This window comes from Ambystoma mexicanum, chromosome 8, assembly GCF_040938575.1.
Source record: "Ambystoma mexicanum isolate Mex_15411 chromosome 8, UKY_AmexF1_1, whole genome shotgun sequence".
NCBI classification, from domain to species: Eukaryota; Metazoa; Chordata; class Amphibia; order Caudata; family Ambystomatidae; genus Ambystoma; species Ambystoma mexicanum.
In genome coordinates, this window is record NC_090929.1 from 579,656,732 (window position 1) to 579,674,186 (window position 17,455).

General features: G+C 49.6%; 1 protein-coding gene across 1 annotated transcript in view; it reads right to left on the reverse strand.

Annotated features, from left to right (window-relative positions):
• NPHP4 (nephrocystin 4) overlaps positions 1–17,455 on the reverse strand; it is a 1,060,260-nt gene that overhangs the window by 1,009,950 nt on the left and 32,855 nt on the right. The window contains exon 2 of the mRNA XM_069610268.1: positions 9,834–10,002. Within this exon, the coding sequence (XP_069466369.1) occupies positions 9,834–9,968 (135 nt within the window). The 5' untranslated portion in view covers positions 9,969–10,002. The remainder of the gene's footprint in view (positions 1–9,833; positions 10,003–17,455) is intronic.

Below are 17,455 nucleotides of genomic sequence, written 5' to 3' on the forward strand. Positions count from 1 at the left end.
CGGGACAGTCTTGTCCATTGGAGTGTCCATTACGCAATTAAAATCTCCCCTTTTAAGTTCTGACCCACACACAATTCTGCAATTTTGGTTAGTAACCCCTGCAAAAATTGATCCTGATTTTCATTAAGGGCGTAAACCACCACTAGCATGACCTGTTGACCCATCAGTTTCTACCCCCCCCCCCAACACCAGATACTGACCCCCGGATCTCTTCTTATAAACTGTTTCTCAAATTGTACTCCTCTAGCTAACAGTATGCCCACTCCCCTTTTCTTTGTTCCATTTGAGGCCAAGTATTGCATGAGAAAGGCCCTATGTTTCAATCTGTGCTCATCCTCTGGAAGCAGGTACGTCTCCTGTACCCAGACCATTGAGGCTTGTAATTCTGACAGTCTTCTCAAGATTGATTTCCTTTTGACTGGAGAATTGAGCCCCTGCACATCCAACGTCACAAATGTGAGGTCATTCATATTCAGGACCCTGTGACATGCCCTTCTTCCATCGGCCAGACTCAACCCCTCTCCTATGTGTAACCCTCGTCTTATGTATCTCTTCAATCGTTTTGCAGTTTCCCCTATAGCCCCCCCACTAATCCCCAACTTTGAACTTCCCCATGAACTTAACAATAACTTTCACCATAGTTATACCACAGTGAATAACCAGGTTTTGTACTACACCCGAGAAATAAAGGGTCCAGTTTTCCCCCCAAATGGCCCGCCTCCTCTTCTGTCTGTGGCTTGCCGCTTTTACCCCATGTTGGCCACTGTCTCGTTGTTCCGGGTAGGCCTGCCCCACATCAAACACCCCCACCCCAACAGTCCCCCCCCTCTTACTTTCGGGACAAACATTACCAACACTTAGAATACCGTTACCATTCACTCCCCATTTATGGTCCGCTCATGTGGGGTCAGAGGTTTTGGACTCTCTGTTACGTCCTTTTGGGCGAGGCCACCCCGGCCTCCAATTCTCCATCTGCGGCCTCATCGCTTCCCCACAGTTCTCTTTCGAGGGTCCACCACCGTCTCCTCCTCTGTCCCGTCTCATAAGGGCCTCCATTTCCTCTTCTTTCGTGATCGTGTACCGCTGGCCCTTCCATTCGAATCGAAGCCCGTGGGCGAATAACAATTGGTATCGAACCTCTCTGGATCTCAACCAATCTGTGGCGACCCTCAGGCGTTTCCTGTTCCAAAGAGTGGCTTGGGCTAAATCTTGATAAAGCAAGATGGGCACCGCCTGAAAGCGTATCGTTCCATTTACCGGGCCGCCCACATAATGTCCTCTTTCAGTTGAAAAAGGTGAACCCTAGTTAGCACATCCGGTGTCAGGTTTATAATAAGCCGATACGATGAGTATACCCTGTGTGTGCAGTCCAGAATAATTTCACTCTCATCTGTTGGGCCCAAGACGTGTCGAAACAAGCCTACCACATATTGCTGCAGGTCCCCGTCTGGTATAGATTTAGGAATCCCCCGGATGTGTATGTTATTACGCCTCGACCTGTTTTCAGCGTCTTCTTGCTTACTTTGGACTCTATCTATCTGCTGTTCCAGCTCTGGTACCCTCTTTACCAGCTCGTCATGTTCGTGCCCTTGTTCATCTCCATCTTCTTCTTGCACCTCTGCGCCTTGATACCCTCGGGTCTGGAGCACATTATAAATAAATAAAACAAACAAACCTCATCAACCTTTTTTTCAATCAGCAGGACATTCCTATTGTGATCCGTAACTGACTTGGCGAGCTCGGAAGCACTTTTTTTAATGTCCTTTTTCAGTTCCAGTAACATTGCCGTCAAGTCCGATTTCCTAATGGGTGGATCCTCTCTTTCTTGGAAGTTGTCGTGGGGGGGTGGGGGGGAATGTATCTAGGCAGCCGTTTGCTGTTGGCTGCGTTTCTGTGTTTCTGCGACCTGCATCAGGGCTTTAATGTCCCCCGAGGCAGGCCCTTTCTGCTTTGCCGCCTGCTTGGCCATTTTATTTTCTTCTGGGGGGGGTCTACAGTATCCCCCGGGCTCAGTATGCCGTTAGGCTATGTGCCCCTGCCGTACCTGTGCCAGCCACCTTGCAGTCTTTAACTGACCAATGCCCTGGGTTCCGTTCAGATCCCCATGTTAGTTTCAGCCACCATCGCTAGTCACGCTTCAGCCGGAATGCACTCCTCCATTCGCCCTGCCCCCTCCGTCCCGATGAGGGATGTCTGAGACTTGCCTGGACTCCTGGACTCCTGGGTGCCTTAAGCAGCGAGAGTGCGCCTTCCTTAGCCTCCTCTATGCCAAGGTCATCCTCCACTTAGCGTGTTTTGCGTGGTCCCCTTCTGGAGAGAGGTGGGCCTCTTTTCAGCTCCCCTGTTGTGTTTCAGCTTTCCAGCAGACAGCTCTCAGATTTAGATGTTTCTGGTCTATAGCCCCCTTATTGGGGATAGTGTCCCCCATATAGTGTTATTTGGGGGGGGTGTTGGGCTAAATTCACTCAGTCTATGTATTGCCTCGTCTTCCCAGTCACCAGGGCAGTTATTGTAACATGTTTTCCCGGGTGTAAAGACTGGTAGGGGGTGTCTGTACTTCCGCTCTCTATATGGTAGAGGAGAGGCGCAGAGGACCCCAGCCAAGATTCTCTATTATTGGTACGTGGTCGAGCAATCAAGGCCTAGCTTCTCAGGAGGTGATGCAGGCTGGTTCTTAAGTACAGTGTAGTCCCCGAACCGCCACAAAGGAATGTCCACACACTGTATTACTGAAAACACAGTCTTTATATAATTAATATTCAAAGGTATGTACACGATCACAATAACGCACTTTGTACTTGGAAGTCAATAATGATAAATATATACAATTCTAAAGTGGTACAACCAATGTTATCGAATCTCATTAAAGTGCATCAACTATACGGTTAAAATGTCACACAGATCAATAACGAGGAACCCAGCAATAGAGATAGGAAGGAACGCAAGATGGTTGAAACAATAGGCAGAATGCTGGCCCCATTACCTAGACACAGTTCTGTGTGGAGATCCCCCCACCTGGGCAACCTATAAATAAAAATATATAGCACAAGCCCAGTCCATGTAATGTTCAATAGTCTTAATTCCTCCTATTAAGGTTTTACCCCCCCAATGTACCTGGTGGAGTAGAGTTCTCCGACGATGCGTCAACCGATCCTTCTTGAGTGACTCCCTTTAAGGCAGGAGCCACGGATCGTCGAGAAGTGTAGAGGAACTCGGCGTTCGGTGTCGGGGAATCGACAGCCCTTCTTGAGTGCCCTCCCTTTAAGGCGGGAGTCACGGGTCGTCGAACGTCCGACGGTGAACTGGTTGAACTACAGCCGTGAAGTGGCAGCTTTGTTCCTAGCGGTGCTCGTCGACGACAGAGCGTTGGCGTCCTGCAAGGAAGAGGCGTGCGGGGCACCTCGGTGACAATAGTTCTGGACCGCAAAGAGATGATGAAGAACTGTGGCCCAGCAAGGGCGTCGAGTCGTCGGCGTCTCTGTGGTCTTTAGGTGGTGGGAAACCCACCGGCGGATGCTCCTCGGCGCGTCGATGGTCGGGCCTTCTCCAGCGAGAGACAAACGGGTGACGATGCAGACGAGAGCGTCCGATGATCAATTGAAGTTCTTATGCAAACGGGAGCTCGGCGGCTCCGGTCGGCGACGGCGTTCGTCGACAGTGGCGGACAACAGTCCGGGTGCTTCTCTTTGAGATTCCGCGGCAGTCCCCGTCTCGGGTCGGCAGCCTGTCGAAGGTCTGTCTACCAGGGAGCTTTGGCAAAGATCAGCTGTGCACGATGGTCCCTCGTAGCTCGGGAAGAGGGCGCCTTACCAGGTCCTCTCTGGGTCAGTCCTTGGAGACACAGCAGCTTTCAGATTGTGAAGGAGAGCAACAGCAATACTTCTCGTCCAGCAGGGCTTCAAGGTCAAGCGTCAGTTACTCCAGTTACTCGTCTTAGTGGACTTCAGCTTCTGAACACCATTCCTAGCAGTGAGAGGTCCTCAGATATACTGTTGATCTCCCATTCATTCCGCTGGGTCACACTCAAGCATCCAATCACGACTAAGGGCATTCATGCAGGCAGGCAGCCAATCAGGCACACAAGGTATTCAGGCCATTCACTTCTCTCCAGACACTCACAACAAGTTATGTGTATTGGGACAAGTACCGAGCAATTCAACACTCCAAGCTGCATTCATACCGGTTTCGGGCAGGGCTGTCTCAGTCATTGTGTCAACCACCAGATACTAGACATCCACAACACAGAATGCATATTCGTCACACACTCTATTCACCTGGGTCCCACCCACAACATACATCACCGGGAAGGCTCCAGCTAGTCTGGCCGGGCCTTCACAACACCACCATATATGGCATTTCCACCCAACAGCCAGTCAGGGGGAAGGGACAGAGTCAGGGCTTCCCAGGACTTTGGGAAAACAAGGTAATGGGTAATAGAAAGCAAGAGGCCACCGGGGCCATCTTGTTTTCCATCAGGAATCAACTGATCCCAATGGCAGGGCCGGGGTATCCCAAAATGGAGGATACTCCGCGCTCCTGTCAAATTCAGCATGGAGCTGCCACCAGCCCATACCCTGCTCTGCGGGCCACCCACAGGTGCCCAAAAACATACACTAGGGGCACAGGGTTGTACCCCCACCCATGGGTGCCATAAGGGTATCCCACGGGTCCGTTCACCAAACCAAAAGAAAGAGAGCTGCACCGCCAGGAGTGCCACATGAACTCCTGCGCGGAAAACACAACAGAACACACAATAAAAAGCCGTAAAGGACAAGGATACGGAGGGCCCTGTCCCTCAGATGCATTTCCAGCATCACACCGGGCTCCTAAGCTTCTTCCTTGCCCTTGGGGCTGACTGGCATGTGCTTGTTGCCACATTTCTTTTGCATCTTTCAGTGTCCTGCCTGCCAGACCTTAACCTCCCTTGTCTTACAGCGCTCTCTTTACTCATCCCTTCCGACCGCATAATATTTCTGATTCACAGCTCACCCACGGTGGCCGCCAGCGGCAAACAATGCTCCCTTCTCCAGCACTCGCTGCGTTAATGCGGTCATGTTCTTTATGTGGTCAGCCCATTGAATCTCGGCCACCGGTCACCGTGTGCGTTTCTCCTGGGATCAGCCTCCTCCCCGGCTGAGGTTACACCGGCACAGTCTGCCCGCACTCCCCTCTCTCTCTCGAGCCACCTGTTCAAGCTCCCACTCTTCGTTTCGGGATGCCGGTTCCCCGCTCACCTTCGGGTACTCCTGCTCCTGGCTCCCACCAATGTTCTCCGTATCTGGGAGGGGGCCTTGCCGCTCGGATACTTCTCTGCGGGCTCACCCCCAGCTGCTTCTACATTCTTCACCGCTCTCCCGACCCCTGCATGGGGTCCTCTCTACGCTCCAAGTCCCGGCTGCCTGCAGACCTCTCCTTTGCAGTAGTCGCTCGCGGTATCAGCGCAGGTTCGCTGTCACCGCTTCCGCACATCTTCCGTCCGCCACCTTGTGCCCAGACCTCGTAGCTTTCAGCCGCCTTTAACTTCACCAGCAGGTCACTCCGGCGCTGCTCCTCCTTCCAGCAGAACCCCTGGGCATTCCTATGTCCGCGCCACTTTCATTTTACAGCAAATGTATACTTTTAAGGGAGGATTCGGGCCGCAGCGCCAGAATGGGGTATAGGAGCTCACCAAGGCTGCATCCGTCAGCCTCTTCGACTGACCATGCCTCCCCGTCAGGTTGTCATTTTTATCCACTAGCCACATGGCGCCCCCCAAGGCAAAGGCCTCCACTTTTCTGTCACTAGATCATGCAAGAGATTGTATAGGGCCCTCAGAAAGACTGTGGTTCTCTTCAATCTTCTGGATCTGGTCTCTTCCAGTGCCTGGAAAGCGGTCCTCATCAGGCTGTTTGTCCCTTTTCTCTGCTCCAGCAAGTGTCCGATACATTCCTAAGTAAGCTTTCAACTACTTCCCTGACCTAGTCTCTTCCAATGTCTTCGCCCTTAACTTTCTCCCTAAGGCTCTGGCTCTCACACTCTGGTTTCTTCTGGCCTTGTGCTGCCTGCTGGTCAGTAAACCAGGCTGAGACACTACCTTCAGTGAGTGAAGGATTTTATAGCCTGCCCCTCTTCCATCTATATCACAGCTCCTGTTACTAGGATCCACAGTGGACTGGCGCATGTGAAATGGCTCTCTGGTGCCCTCTACATACCACCTCCAGGGGGAACATCACTAAGCAGGTGGTTTCCTCTCCACTCCATAGCTCCCTAGTTCTCAAAGGTGGACCAGGCAATATGACTTTATCCCACCTGATTTGCCCATATGACTCTCATTATTGGCCTCTTATCTCAAACTCCTTGCAGTGCATAGGGAGGAGTCAGAACTCAGAATTCCATTTAAACCCATTACAACTTGAAGTGGTATAGAAGGCCGATTGTAAACAGGGCACCTTACCGTGGCACTGACATAAGACAAGAACCAGCAATTTCAATAAGGTAACTCGAGCGATCATTCAACTTCTCTAACGGTCCGCTTGGCTGGGCTGTCTCAACTGTGGATGGACTCTTAGTGTGATACACGCTTATTTGCAGAAGAAGGGCATTTAACATGCTGTGAAGTGTTGTGTTTAATTTGTTGTTGATTTTGGATCTGGTACAGCTCATAGGTGGCCAACTAATCGCAGTGATTTTCCCACATGTTTCGCTGCATTGCTGTGGGGGGCAAGCCCCCCCATACCAGCTTCTATGCCCCCAACCCCAAAATGAAAAACATATATATACCCTAACACTGCACTCCATGCAGCGAAAAATCCAGCAAAATGACCGCAGTGAGTTTGCCCCTACGAGTTGGGCCGGTACTGTTGATTTTTCGCTTTCTGAAGTTTCCAGTCTGACAAATGAGACTGTTCACATGAAGTGAATTTAAATAAGACTCTGGAGAACTGTACTTACATGTAGATAACTACAGTGAAAGTTCATCAAATCAAACTATACGACAGAGTTCAATTTCTCAGGCTTGGGTGATGAGGCTGGGGCAACTATGGGTGCCTGGTGCCACTCCATTTTACATCATATAGGACTGGAAGTGATAAGTGAGGGTTTTGCCAAGCACCACAGCCTATCAGCAGCCCTGAGGGAGATCTGCTGTTGTTAGCCTTCTACGGACCCCAGGATAGAGGGATCCAGAGTACAGTATTCCACGTCCTGTTAGGAGTAGGTCATCTAGTGAGGTCAGAAGGGAGCTGATCTATATCAGACAAGGGGGAAGCAGGGAAAGTATTGTAAAAACCATATCCCCCACCAAAGTAATATTGGAATCCTGGGCCCTCTATAACGGGGGGAAAGCTGTATTTCACCCCAGAAAGCTGGCCTAGGTCCTTGTCAAGATGTAAAGCTATCTGCTCCGTACTGACCTATTGCTGCACCATCCTAGATCCTTTGTGTACGCCACTTGCTGATTCTTAGACTTATGTAAAATGATGCAGATCTTCGGAAAGGAATGTACATCTCAATCTAAAAGACTTGTTACCACCAAATGAATGTCTGAAAAATGATTTAGGTGAGGAGAGGCTAGGGCAGCAGGACCCACAAGGACCAAGGAAAGCGCAGGGTTTGCGGCTACATAGAATCATCATCATTGGTTTGTACCACAGTAGGCCTGCTACAATGTGCAACCCTGTGAGCCAGGAGGGAGAACGCTGGCAGGCTTGAGGGAGCCGGTAGGGTGGCCTCCTGCTTTATGGGAAGCCGACAATGTTGCGAGCACCAGGAAAGTAGAAAACAAGATGGTGGACCACTCCTCTTAAAGGTTTGATCCACAGATCCCTCCAGAATGCATAGATAACCATGCAACAGAAGAATACACATTGTACATCCCCACAGGTAGGCTGCACACTCCCCCCAACCCCCAAAGAGGAATTGGCATGTTTCAGAGGCAAGTATGCAAGAACAAAAAGGTCAAATCAAAGTTCCTGCGATGAGGATGGTGGCTTTCAGCGGAAGCAAAAGGCAAACACTGGAAAGAGACTCAGAGGGCAAGATGGAGGCGAGGGGAGGCGAGGCGGAGGGGTAGAAGCAGAGAGAGAGGAAGATCAATTAGGAGGAGGAGAGAGACAGTAAGACAAGAATGGAGGAGTTCCAAGACTTTGAAAGAGAAACTAAGATGGGGTGGAGAAGCAGGGAAAAAGATGAGTGACAGTAACAATGGAGGTGCGAGTGGAAGGAAGTACGAGAAGAAGTATTGAGATTGAAAAGGAAGTGCAGTGACACAAGATCGCTTGAGGACGTGACCACTAGGATGAAAGAAGAGGCAATGGAGGAAGGGACACAGACAGAACAGCCGGTGGAAGCAAGGTAGAGTTAGGAATGTTAAGGTATAAGAAGAACACAGAAACCACTGGTGGAAGGGAGGTGGAGAGGAATGTTAAGGTGGCAGGAGAACCAGAAGTCTCAAGGAATTGAAGGGGTAGAGGAAGACAAGAGGATCACAACAGCTGGGAAAGATGACACTTCCCCAACACCTGCGAACATTCCCATACCACCGCCCACCCCCTTTAGCCTTCCACCCAACAGCATTGAGTAATTATTACAGAGAAGCTCATGCATAGCCTCAATAAACTTGAACAGATAGGTGGAGATGCTCTATAGGCATCCACTACCTGGGGCAGCACTAATAACCTGACTAACATTCCTATACCATGATGAAATCTCCACTGGTAGGAGATGATGAGGGGCTATATGCACCCAATCCCAATTCCTGTCAAAATCAAATAGGAACCATACATCAACTCATCAACCTCAAATGGACAGGATATAAGGAGAGTCAAAAAGTACTGATATCCACACCCAGCTGGAGCTACTCATCTCACTGACCACACAGATCTACAAACTTTCATTCCTACGTGCAGAAGATGCAAAGGGCAAGCATGTAGACGAAGTGAAGGGCCTTTGGGCTCCTGACCACCCTGGCTGACAGAACCAAACAAGGATCACATTGATACACATCTATAACCTTTGTGTGAGTGGTAGGAGCGAGTAGCAGGGACTGTAAACACCTTAGCTATCACAGTGGTGAATCAGCAGATCAAGCTAAGCATTGAAGAACATTGCACACATGGGAAACAACTCACGAGGTAATTTCTGCCATGAGAATGCACCCACAAATGTTAAGCATATGTTGCCAGTATTTATATCACTTTTTCAAACAGAATTTAAGCATTCATGCTCTTGGGAAGCCAGAGAAAAAACGGACCAAAATGTATAGATGAATGTGCTTATAAAGTGTAGATGAAAGTTGGTCTTGGACAGGGGGATGATTGTCACATCTAAAATAGAACTATATGTTCCATTGGGGTACCAGGCAAAAGTGCCACGCCAGACAAGCCCATCCCTAAGGACCCAAACATATATTTCAGAGCCACCAGAGCCATAAAAATATTCACTGCCACATCAGTTTAACATCACCTCAACAAACCTGGAAAGATTGGAGGCTGGGAAGCCTCTACATGTACAATAGTTCAATCCAGGACAGAATGTTTTAGCTCAGCTACCCACAGACCTAAACCAGGACATCCTCACAACAAGGCTCTGTAAATTGCAAATGTGACATGTATAACACCCAATGCAACGTAACAGAGACCTCGTGATGTAACGTGTCAGAAGGCACACCTTACTACAGCCATTGGACACAAAGGCAGGTGAAAGTTCTGTTGCCTAATCGCAAAATGTCATAATATACAAAAGCAAATGAAAGATAAAGGACACATTTTTGCAGCTGTTATGATCCACAACTATGGAATTCCAAATGGGAAACAAACCAAACAGTTAATAATTCGGCAGTAGCTACACAGTCTTACCTGTATCAATGGAATCCCTTCAAGATTCTTAATAGCCAGTTGAAATCCTGTGGCGTCATCATGTGGAGGTCTCCTCCGCAGGCAATGCGGGGGAACAATATGACTCTGTGTAAATATATCCTGCCACTGTACCATCTTGTCATTTGCAATATGCGTTCTTCAAGAAAATCTACGTCAGAAAATATACATGACTAGAAAAAGTAGGATCATGAAATAATATGTCAAAATGTAACAATAAATATAGGGAAAAAGAAACAAAAGGATAAGCACTGAAATGAACAGTCCTTTGTCATTTACATATCCTGAAAATCATTTGAAAAGTTGCCAATACTCCAAATTCCGACAAACCGAGCTCCACAAAGGACTTGAGTTTCTACGTTTCAATAAACATATTTCGTTGGCAATGCACAGATTCAAGTAGACAATGGGCTGCATTGCATAGCTTGGGGGCACACAAACAGATGGTCCAGCATGAGTGGTCTTCCCAAACAGATGGATGGGTACTTTGGTAAGAATAAAACATGGGACAAAGCAATTAAGCGTGTAAAGTGCTGTTCGTTTTGCCACTGATTTAAATGTTTGTTGGCGGGTAGGTGGCTCTGATCCTGAGCTAGCTAGTTTCCCCACTGGCAGGCATTTGCCACCCAAGCCAACAGGTGTATGTCGCCTCAGTAATGAAAACAGTATTTAATACAGATGGCAGATACTAAAAAAATGTATTACGTTAAACTGAGCATAAAGTTTGTTTATTCATTAATACAAAATTTGTCAGGTGGTCCAAGTCTCATAACACGGCCAGGTCAATGGCCATAGGCTGTTTATTCTCTGGCTCTGCTGTGAATTGCTGCCTTGTTCTAGTGCCTCTGAACAGTTTCAACCTGCTATGTTACCTTGTTCTATGCGGTTTGCATTTCATAGTCTGAGCATTATAGGTCATATGTTTTGTCTTAGGCAGAATAGCATGCAGTACCCTCTGGGACCACCACACACAATTAGGACTACAGGTGTAAGCAAGACCGACCTTTGGTATAGGTCTGTACCACACAGTTTGTTGGTAGCGAGCTGAGCAGCCAGGCTTATCTCAAGAGTGAATGTGAGCAGTACAAGTAGTTACACAGAGGACTTTCAATCACAGTGGTTCAAGTAGACACTTATGCTCAAGATTTCTTGGTAAAACATTTATTAATTTATTACACAATCGTTTAGAAAACATTTCACTAGAAGAAGACAACTTAATGTTATATACAAATACACTTCAACACAAAACTGTTTGAGCTCCCCTGAAATAGGAATCAAATGGCAGTTCAGTTACTTAGCAGTGAGAAAAAAGGACAAAAGTAAGTAGAATAAATTACATATACTTTCTAGGCAGTGCAAATAGTTTCAGTTCACCAGAGAGTTCAATTCAAGTCAATAGGCCAGGCCAAAGTCAATGGGCTAGTGTTCTGGATAGGAACGAGCAGTTCAGGTATCAAACGGTAAAGTCTTTGCAAAAGTTCTCAGAAGTAGTTTAGGCGAAAAATAATCATTTGTGGGGTCACAAGCTGATTAGGCCTGTAAATTGGGAAAGTTTCACAAACTTTCACTGCGATAGTGGCGTTCTCTCAATCGGTTTGGCACAGTACCTTTATATGAAGAAACAAATGTTGCTGAAGTCGTGGTTCCTGGCAGTTCCTGCAGATCTCGCTGTTCCTGAGCCTCAGTTGTGGGGACAAGAGGGAGGAGGTCGGGGGACTACTGCACTGCACGGGATTGTTGAAGAAAGCAAACAAAATGGAGTCTTTTCAGTTCCAGTAGCTGTAGATTCAAGAGCACAAACTGGTGTCCCTCTCCCTGGCTAATCCTAACCAGCCTTGAGAATGGTGTCCAGGTGTTTTATGAGTTGACTGGTCCCACCAACTCAAAAGGAAGAAGTGTCCTTGAAGGAGCTTCTCTGTCGAATGGAGTTTGGCAATTCAGACCTGCAGCAGGGCTTCACCGGGCAAACCAACGGTCCAGGTGTTGCAGCAGCCGTCCTCTTCCAGCTCGTCTTCGGTTCTTTCGTTCCAGTGGTCGACTCTGCCTTCCAGTCCACGAAACTCGCCTTTTAAAGAGTTCTCTGCCTTTCATTCCAGCCTACTGTCACTAAAATCAGCAGGGTGGCTGTCCTTTGTAGGGGAGGATAGGTCATTAGGACCCCCCCTCACATACATCTCCGACCCAGGTGGAGACCCATGACTCGTCGGCGTCCCCCTCGCCCTAAGTGCCCAGGAGGCGGGTGGGGGCTGCGGATCGACACGTGGGGCTGCGGATCGACACGTGAGGCTGCACGACTACAGTATAAAACATAGCATAGACCCCATTTTGTATTAAGACAACTCCATTTTGTGTAAAAAGGCGCTAAAATCCAGTCCATGCAACGTTGCTCGCACACTCGCACACACAGAAAGATGCAGCCTGACCCCTGCTTAACTGCGCTCACAGGAGTATACACTCCCCCCTCAGCCTCCACCTCATGGTAGATCCGCTGAAGGCCTGTTCTCACGAGCAACCAGACACGAACAAACAACAAAATAAACACTGTATCACTTTGCCTTCCGCAGTACATCATTTGGCCCAGCTGTGACTGGGCTCGTTAGAAGGTAACTGAAACCAGCCCAATCCTGCATGCCCTGACCCTGTACCAAGCCCTCTAAGTTGGACTGTGTGGCGCCCCTCACCCCCACCAACCCCCGAGGCACCTTGCATAACGAAATAAGCATTTGTATAATATATGTTGTGTTGACTAATGTTTGCTGCTATTCTGGAGACGTGTGATTTAAGAGTAATATGTGATCGCTCCTGTACATAATGTAACAAAGCGCATTTGTAATGCACGATGATCAGCCGAGGCAGTGGAGCCAGATTGTACTGTGATGTAATATGCAGTGCTCTCTCTTACACACAACCCAACCTAATGCTACCTCTTGTTCGTATGTCAACTACTGATGTGAAACACTGTGTTAAATGGCAAAACCCTCTCCAGCCTGTGTTCCCATATTAATGTAAACATATGTGTATAATACCAGAAACTCCAAGTGTTGCCACCCACCATTGCCAAAAGTAAAGGGAGCTTCCCTGTGCAGGGGAAACAGGCCCAGAGCTGCAAGGTCGTCTCCCCCCTCCTCCCTCCCAGGCCCGCCAGGGATAGCTGGTGTTCGAGCAGCACAGCCTCGCCTCCCCTCCCAATCTTGCTGGACCCGCTTCAAGCATCCACCTCCCCCATGTCAAGAGGCCGCCACAGCCTGACTCTATGAATTACAAGCTACCTGGTCCTAAATACCACCATCTCCCGGGCACTGGTTACATGCCCCCCACAGCCCATTGGTATCCCCGTTCACCCCAAGTTAATGGCCCTCGAAGGGGGGCGCCCACCCTTGTACTAACAGATCGTAATACCGTCCTTCATTATAGCCAGCAGGACAGGGCGATCGAATAACCCCCCCTCTGTACCCCTGGCCCTGCACATGGACTTGTGGGACTACCATACTAGAACCCAAATGTCACTACAACAGATGGATAGGGATAGCCCCTATCATATATCCATGTCCCTGTCTCCTCCTTGAGGTAAGGTCAATGCATTACAGGATTTACAAGACACCTGACATTGTCGAATGTGACGAATGATTGCGAGTGTGTGGCCACAAGGGCAAGTGTTAGAGCAGCCACCAATCATCAATACAAGTTATGTCCGGCCGGCAGCTCCACACCGAAGAGCCCAGCTGAACCGTCTACCCCGCGTGGCACCGCACGGACGTCCACCAATCCTGGAACAGCAACTGTATACAATGTATACCACCTAGCCTTCACCACCCAATCCCTCAGACTATGTGCCCCCTATAGCTTGTGTCATGCGTGACGTAGTTTTGTAATAAGTAGGACTGTCTTTGCTGTTGTCAGACAGAGCGCTCTCAGAGTTTGCAGAGTCCTTTGCATGCCCTATATTGATTTGGATAAAACCCTTTTGATCTCACCCGCACATGGTCCTGGTCTCATTCGCCTCCTGGGATGTGTCCTTTATTGCCTCTCACTAAGGGGGTGCGTTTTTGGGGAATGCTTACATTCACCTTGCCGGACAGTCAGCCAGCCAATCACGCCAGAGTGCATTTGGGTCTCCTAGGAGACTAAGCTCAGGGAGTTTCGGGCACCTCCCTCATTTCTTGCCCACCCCAGACACTCAGACACCAAGGGCGGACTTCAGTCCTGAAGCCCGCCAAAGGCACACAAACAAAGGGACCAAACCTGGTTTGGCACGCAGAGACAAACACTAGAAGGACCTTTCCAAAAAGAAATGGCGGGTACCCGTTTAAACAAAGGGGCTTAAGGCGCCATCTTGAAAAACATGGCTCCCGTGATTTCTCGCTACCGGTGTTCGTGGTCGGGAAAAATCATGGTAGTTCATTGTAAAACCACTGCCACCAGCCTTTTCAGTAGGAAAGGGTAGCATTTTACTGCTAAATGAGGGTTTAGACACAGGGGATACTATGTAACCCCTCCAGCACTCCATTGTAAGATGGTGTGTGCTGGGTCTAGGAATTTGGAAAAGACTAGTAAAGTCAATTTCACTTTACATTCTCGGGGAAAGAGTAGTTGATCCCAGAGAAGGTTTTTAAACCTTGGGGAAGTCTAAAAGACTCCCTGAGTCACTGCACTGAGGGTGCTGTATAACACACATGAAAAGATGATGCCTATGGAGTTATCTAAAACTGCACAATCAAAGAACACAAGTGAAAAACACACATCAGAATACATGAAACAGTGGAAGAAAAAAAAGGCTCACACTCTTTCCAGGTAAAAGAATCAAATCCTCAAAATCCAGCAAAGTGGCTGGGGGTCTCTAAGGTGAAGGGAATTAGCACATTCATGTGAATTCTCCCTAACACTTTGCAAAAACAGCATACGTTTCATTTTGTAGCATGAAGCCTTATCTAATGAAGGCGCATTCACGTGAAGTTTGTGAGCTGAGCGACCTGGATTAACCTCTGATGGTGAGGTAATCTTCTACAGTGCCCCTCTGGCTGAAGTGAACAAGTATAAACCTCAGAAGATGATGATCTGCAGTCACCTCACATGCTGAATTTTATTTGCTAGTGGTCTTTGCTTGGAAGCCACCAGGACCTTCAATTCTTTGCCTGGGAGAAGCCACTAGGCTGGTGGTATGACGTCATCGGCTTGATCAGAAACTGTGTGAACCTGAGAGATGGTTATAAATACAACACGTTTTAGACAGATATGTAGATTAATACGAAGATTAGATAATTAGAGGGATGAAGGGCAGTGCAAAGGGAAGCCGAGTGGCTTCACACTGAGAGAGATTAGTTCCTGAGGATGTTTGTCAACTGAAATTAAATGGGTTTAACCCCTTAAGTGGCACCGACGAGCCGGCTCGTCGGTGGCAAGCGCTCCAGGTTGCCACCGACGAGCCGGCTCGTCAGTTTAGGCACTCTGTTTTGCTCGATCCCTGCAACGCAGGGATCGAGCAAACTGTAATCCAACCCCCGGGCTATGTGAGGGGGAGGTCCCCCCTCACTGCCAGGGGGCTGGATTACCTTCAGTTTCACGTCGGCGTGCGTAACGCACGTTGGTGTGAAACTGAAAGTAAATTCCTCGCAGCAGCCATTTTCGGCTGCTACGGGGAAGAGAGAAGGTAAGAGATCTTCTTGTTCTGCCTCGATCTCTGGCTGTATTTCAAGCCGGAGATCGAGGCGGGTATCGTTGGAAAGGGGAGATCCTCCCCTTTCCAACGATACCCATTGTGTGGCATTGCTGCCCACGGATCGGGCGCAGGGCGCGCGATCCACGGGCAGCAATGCCACCGGATCAATACAGATCTGTGACGTGGGGGTTGGGGGGGCTGCTTACTAGGTAAGCGGCTCCCTTCCCCCCGTGGCCCCAAAGCATGGGGCCACAGCCCAGAGACCCCTGGGGGCAGATGATCACTGCCCCAGGGGTGAAAAATAAATAAATAAATAAAATCGAGGGATGGGGAGGTGGGAGGGGGTTTGGGGCCCTGGGGCCCACTAGACCACCAGGGATATGACAAAAAGTGGTGTCCCTGGAAAGGGGAGGTTCTCCCCTTTCCAAGGATACCACTGATATGACGCATTGCTGGTCACGGATCAGCGCAGAGCGCTGATCCGTGACCAGCAACCCACTGGACCACCATTGATTTGTTTGTGAGTTGGGGGGGAGGGGGACTGCTTCAAGTAAGCAGCCCACTCCCCCCCCACCCCCGGCCCCCAAAGCATGGGGGCACATGCACATGAACCCTGGGGGCAGATGGCTGACCATCTGCCCCCAGGGAATGTAAAAAAAAAAAGAAAAATGATGGGAAAAGGGGGTGGGGGTGGGGGTCGGGGTGGGGGCCACTAGCCACCATGGATTTTTTACTGAATGAAAGGGGGGGTGGCGGGGTAGCCCTCCCCCCAACCGAAGTAGAAAGGGGGGCACCCCTTTTAACCCTTCCTGGGGACAGATATCTGCTCGTAAGAAGGGGCATCTGACCCCAGGGAGGGATGCATGAGGTGGGGCCTCCCCTATCTGACGCCAGACAGGGATGCATGAGGTCGGGACCTCCATTTGGGGTGGGGGGAAGAGTGCCACCCTCGTTGCAGTACAACATTCGCTGCCAATTTAGGGTGCCCCTCAGCCCCCCCTAAAAAGCAGCCTACGATTTTGTATTATTTTTTTTGTTTACCCAACTTCGCTTGGCGCAGATGGACACATTAGTGTGCCAATCTGGCCCCAGGGTACCCAAACCCTACTTCCCCATCTATTGGGGGTCCTGCCCCACCTTTTGTGGTGGCCCTCTCCCCCCACCCCAAATGGCGGGGGGGGAACACCTCATGCAGCCCTCCCTGAGCCTCCTAGGAAGGACTGCATGATGTGCCCCCCCTCCGTTTAAAGTGAGTGAGGAGAGGGCCACCACAAAAGGTGGGGCAGGACCCTCAATAGATGTGGCAGTAGTGTTTGGGCACCCTGGGGGCAGATTGGCACACTAATGTGGCCATCTGCGCCAAGCGAACTTGGGTAAACAAAAAATAAAATCCAAAATCGTAGGCTGAATCTTAGGGGGGGGGCTGAGGGGCACTCTAAATTCGCAGCAAATGTTGTACTGCAACGGGGGGTGGCACTCACCCCCCCACCCCAAATGGAGGGACCGACCTCATGCAACCTTCCCTGGGGGCAGATATCTGCTCCTAGGAAGGGGCATCTGACCCCAGGGAGGGATGCATGAGGTGGGGCCTCCCCTATCTGACGCCAGGGAGGGATGCATGAGGTGGGGACCTCCATTTGGGGTGGGCGGGGGGGAGAGTGCCACCCCCGTTGCAGTACATCATTTGCTGCCAATTTAGGGTGCCCCTCAGCCCCCTCTAAAAGGCAGCCTACAATTTTGTGTTATTTTTTTTGTTTACCCAAGTTCGCTTGGCACAGATGGCCACATTAGTGTGCCAATCTGCCCCCAGGGTGCCCAAACCCTACTGCCCCATCTATTGGGGGTCCTGCCCCCCCCTTTTGTGGAGGCCCTCTCCACCCACCCCAAATGGCTGGGGGGGGACACCTCATGCAGCCCTCCCTCAGCCTCCTAGGAAGGGCTGCATGAT